Genomic DNA, 5231 nt, shown 5'->3' with positions numbered 1-5231 from the left:
ACTGCCTGAACATGCCTAAAATGTTCAAAAATCAATTTCATTTTTGCGGTTTTTTCCCAATTTTCGAATTCTGGGAAGTTTACGGTATTGAAAATGTAAAGGTGGTACCTCAATAAAATTTACAATGCTTTATGATTTTAAAATTTAAGGAGATGTAATTACTGAAATGTACAAAGTGCAGTACAATACAGGAATTACTTTTTCGCTTTTACGGTTGGGACCATGATGTCAGCGGTAAATACTCCGACAATACCTAAGTACCACAAACCATTAGACTGGACTGGCATAAATTACAGAGTTTATCTGTTTGCCTCTGTTCGAAGGGGTGCAGGTATACGCGGTCTAATGTTTTCTGATACTTAGGTATTGTTAGAAGCTTTAACGTTTATAAAATGGTCCTTGCCATAAAAACGAAAATTAAAATCCCGAAGTGAAACAATAAGAGAAACCTTAAGGGTGTCATTTTCTAAAAATTTAAGAAATATAAAATTAACCATCTCCTCTGAAATTTGGTGGGAGACGTAAATATAAGCATTACAAATTTGTCATTTCTCGTTTACTTTATCTCCGTGCAGTGGTCGTGTTTCTTGTGAACCTGTTTAAAGTGAACATAATGCCGAAACAAAAAATTAGTTTACGCGAAAAAATATTACAGTGGACAAGCAAGAAAGATTTATATGAAATAAAATCAACCCGAGAAATGTTTTGTAAAGCTTGTGGTAAACTGGTAAGTTAAGCATAATTAAAAATATGTCATTTTATATTTTTTACTTATTTGAAAATTTTATTTTTTGTAGTTTATATGCGAAAAAAAATGTCACTTGCAACAGCATGAGCAAACGGCCATCCATAAAGAGAACATTATGACACCGCTTCGGCAAACGTTGCTGACACAGAACTTGGAGGAATCGGCAAATAGTACATTCAATATGGAACTTTGTAACGTCTTTTTAGCTGCCAATATACCATGGCACAAACTACAAAATCCTGCGTTTCAGAATTTTCTGACAAAATATTGTGGTAGAAAAATTCCGGATGAGTCTACTTTACGGAAAAATTATTTACCAAAATGCTACAAAGATGTATGAACATACTATCTTTTAATATTTAATTTAAAATTATTTTCACTTTTAGACTATTGACCGCATTCGGAATGAGCTGGATCCTTTTAACATATGGGTTTCAGTTGACGAAACAACAGATGCACTTGGGCGATATGTGGCGAATTGTCTGGTTGGGAAACTTTCAGAAGATGAACCTGGAAAATCTTATCTTTTGGCGTCTAAACAATTAGAAAGAACAAATCATGAGACAATAGCTAGATTCGTAAATCAATCTTTAGGTAAGCGTTTTTCACTTTTTTAAATTTATTTTGATTTAAAATTTCTATGCGTAGAAATCTTGTGGAGTACCAGAGTTGTTGCTGAAAAGTTTCTTTTGTTTGTAACGGATGGAGCACCATATATGATAAAATCTGGTAGACACCTTAAGGTGTTTTATCCAAAAATTGTGCATGTCACATGCTTAGCGCATGCTTTAAATCTAGTGGCTGAAAAAATTCGCTATCAATATGAAGATGTGGATAATTTAATTTCGAACGTGAAAAAAATTTTCGTTAAGGCACCTTTGAGAGTTGAAATGTACAAAGAAAAACTAAAAGAAATGCCACTGCCTCCACAGCCAATTTTAACACGATGGGGAACATGGCTTCAGGCTGCTATGTTTTACAGCGAACACTTTGATTCCATTAAAGAAGTAAGTATATAAAAGATAAGCAAATTAATTGATTGTTAAACTGTTTTTAACTACTCACAGGTTGTCATGTCCTTTGATGGAAGTTCTGCTGTTGCTATTCAAAAAGCACAGTCTATAATGAAGAAACCCGGAATAAAAAACCAATTAATTTATGTTCGCAGTAATTTTAAAATAATCTGCGAAAGTATTACTCAATTGGAAAAAAATGGGTTACCTTTAACCGATTCAATCAAAATTGTTGAAAACGTATTTACCTCCCTAAAAAAATCTCCAGGCCCTGTAGCAGCAGTAGCATTAAAAAAACTTGAAGATGTTACTGAAAAAAATCCTGGATACAAATTTCTTCTAGAATTGGCAAGAATTTTTAGAGGTGAAGATGTGCCGGAACATGACACCAAAATGGAAGAAATTTATTACAAATTTGCGCCCATTACCTCTTGCGAGGTAGAAAGAAGTTTTTCAAAATATAAGTCCATTTTGGTGGATAACCGACAATGTTTTAAAGTAGAAAATTTAGAGCAATATCTTGTATGCAATGTAAATACGTAACAATGTAAATAACTAACAAACTTGTAGTATTGTATATTAATTAATAAAAAATAATTAGTAAATATCTTGTTGTGTGTACCTACTTAAAACTTTAAAAACACATTTTTTAATTTAATTAACCACAACTTTAAGGACCTAGTATGGCTTATTTTCAGTTTTTAAGGGACTATTTGCAGTAGTTTAAGGGACTATTTTAGGCACCTATTTCCGACTTTTTAATTGCCTAAAATCCGGGCCCTAGTCATTATAAATGAGTGTCCCATCGCAGTAGACGTTGGTGACGTAGTTGAATGTACCGCAAGCCTCATAACGTGACTGAGACTAGTATCGCGGATAGGTGGCGCGTGTGGGTTTTCAATGCCAACTACGATGGGACAGTAATTTATAATGACCCTGTATATTATTACTAGCTTTTACCCGCGGCTTTGCCCGCAAATTTTTTACGTGAAAATACCGGGATATCAAAAATTATCTTGGTCAAAGGTGGTCATGGATTTTCAAATGTGTAATTGTCGAAGCATTTGTGTCAATCATTTTTTGAATGTCAAAATCTGAATTTTTATGCATATTACAAATTATGTTGGTGTGAACCTGTAGAAAATTAAGTACCTAAGCTACAAGTGTGCGAAAAATTATGAAAGTAGCAGTGGAAAAAACATGAACACGAAATAAAGTTTACACCATGTACATCCCTATGGTTCATCGATAAAAAAATTCATGTATAATCTGTTTCAAAATCAAAAATCCACCACCTGTTGAATTATGTTGGCAGAAAAATGAAATCCCTAGAAAAAGTTTCATTTTTTTTGGGTTGGCCAAACTTCCCGCCAAAATTTGACTGACAACTGTTGAGTTTACTTACGTAATACAAAATAATTATTATGTACAAAAGGTGGTAGCTACCATATCATACTTTTTGAGTGAAATAATAAAATGAAAATAAAAAAACACGATGAAATACGACCAAAACGACTGTCAACAGTTTTCTTTCATAACCCCACTTTTTTCTGACATTTGCAGACACACTAAAAAACAAAAGGTGGCGACGTTGTCGGTTGTATTTTCGAGATAAAATGCAGTGTTGGTGGATTTTTGATTTTGAAACAGATTATATGTATCTGAATCACAGTTACATATTAATGTAAGACAGATGTTTAGAATTAAAAAAGTAGTGTATACACAGAGATGCTTGTATCTGTTCTAGCATGAAACATTTTCCATTTCCGATATTGCATCTATTTTTTGTACAGGGTGATTCATCTTTTATCGCCGGTGGCAAAATGACTCTTAAGGATTGAGAAAAATTTATGAAATTTACAGATTTGATAATTTGTCGAAAAATTTACTTTCGGCCGGTATAATTTATTTCAAAAAAAGTTTTTTTTCTATAATTGATTCAAAAAATTGAAATTCACGCATAGTTATCTGTGCCTGAAGTGGGTCATTTTCGGACGTGTATTTTTTTTTGCATTGTTAGTAAGATCGAAACCATAGAAACCATACAAAACAGTGTGTGAAATGCAATTTCACGCATACGACTATTTCTGTTTTTCATTTCACGCACTGTTTTTTATTAGTTACCTAGCAACATGGTCACTGCATTGAAACTTCAGAGTTCCTTCAAAAATTTGAATTTTTGATTTCAATTTTTTGAATCAATTATAGAAAAAATATTGTTTATATTTCGTGCGCGAAGATGTTTTTGTGCATTCAAAGGCTTATCTGCCTCGACCTTCGTCTCGGCGTAAAAGACCTTTTCATGCACAAAAAACACTCTCTTCGCGCACTTAATATAAAAATAACTATTTTTGTGTGCAACCGTACGCGAAATGAGCACTTCGCGTGCCTAGAGCAGGCCGCGAAATTGAATTTCGCAGCCGTTGCCTTGACGACGGCCGTAAAAGTAAAAGTCATTTCAATATTTATTTATTATCACAATTACAACATATCTATCTCTATATTTGCGGTGTGATCTTACAAAATCTGGATTGGGTACAGTTAAAGTTTGATTTATGCCAGTTTTTGTGTCAGGAACGGCCGCTATTAGTACAGAATTTTTATCCGGTTTGAAGTTCCCGCCAATTTCAAATGGAGTGGTCGCCTGATGATTCGATGATTGACGTATTCCGTATTGACGAGTCGGTAAAAAAGATCGATCTAGAACCTCCACGTCTAGAACAGACACGTATGAATTAGGTTAATTTTCCACCGGTCAAAAAGGGAAATATCTAGTAACTAGTAAGTAGTAACATATCCTGAATCATGAATGGCATCAACAGACATTTTGGTTTATTTGTCTCTTCGCACGGCATCTGATATTTCCACGATTAAAATAACCTAAAACTTATAACAGAATTTAACGTTTACCTGTCACAATAAATAAATTCCAGTAAATAGGTAAGCCAATGCAACATTATCCGACAGGGTTTTCACATTCTTCTTGTTACATCAGTCTCAAAGTCACTGTAACATTTTTTATATTGCTGTTTCGATTTTTCAGGTTTCAAATGCGACACTGCACAATTTATAATCTTTTTTTAACTCTGGATGAGTACACGGAACAAGAGCTGCATATTTGCGGTATAATCTTACAAATTCTGGATTGGTGACAGTAAAAGTTCGTTTTATGTCAGTTTTTGTGTCAGGAACGGCCACTATTAATACAGAATGTTCATCCTTGATGTCATTGATAGACATTTTGGTTAGTTCGTCATCGTCTCTTCGCATGGCTCCTAATATTCCCATGATTAAAATGACCTAAAAAAAGGGCAGATTATACAGCAAATTGATCTGGTCTCGTGTCAATACCTTACACTTTTTCACCTGATAACCAACTGACGTTTTTTCAAAAAAGGTACCAATTTCAGAAACTTCGTAACACCAATGCCATCCCGTATGTTCAGCGTGAGCTTCAACATTGAATATGT

At 33.8% G+C, this 5231-nt stretch overlaps 1 protein-coding gene across 1 annotated transcript; it reads left to right on the top strand.

Annotated features, from left to right (window-relative positions):
* Positions 1–601: 601 nt before the first annotated feature.
* LOC138141458 (uncharacterized) lies at positions 602–2366 on the top strand. The gene is made up of 5 exons (XM_069062170.1): positions 602–727; positions 798–1082; positions 1135–1342; positions 1397–1755; positions 1816–2366. The coding sequence occupies exons 1-5, from the start codon at positions 614–616 to the stop codon at positions 2302–2304; spliced, it is 1455 nt and encodes a 484-aa protein (XP_068918271.1). The 5' UTR covers positions 602–613; the 3' UTR covers positions 2305–2366.
* The last annotated feature ends 2865 nt before the right edge of the window (positions 2367–5231 follow it).

The sequence above is a fragment of the Tenebrio molitor genome, chromosome 1 (assembly GCF_963966145.1).
Source record: "Tenebrio molitor chromosome 1, icTenMoli1.1, whole genome shotgun sequence".
Lineage (NCBI taxonomy): Eukaryota > Metazoa > Arthropoda > Insecta > Coleoptera > Tenebrionidae > Tenebrio > Tenebrio molitor.
The sequence above is the reverse complement of the archived record's forward strand: the minus strand, read 5'-3'. Positions and strand labels throughout refer to the sequence as shown.

Bases quoted from the DNA above. Each gene is read 5' to 3' on its own strand.
- LOC138141458 (XM_069062170.1), top strand. From the start codon at position 614: ATGCCGAAACAAAAAATTAGTTTACGCGAAAAAATATTACAGTGGACA. The intron at 1,343-1,396 runs GTAAGCGTTTTT...TTCTATGCGTAG, and splicing joins ATTCGTAAATCAATCTTTAG to AAATCTTGTGGAGTACCAGA. The intron at 1,756-1,815 runs GTAAGTATATAA...AACTACTCACAG, and splicing joins ACTTTGATTCCATTAAAGAA to GTTGTCATGTCCTTTGATGG.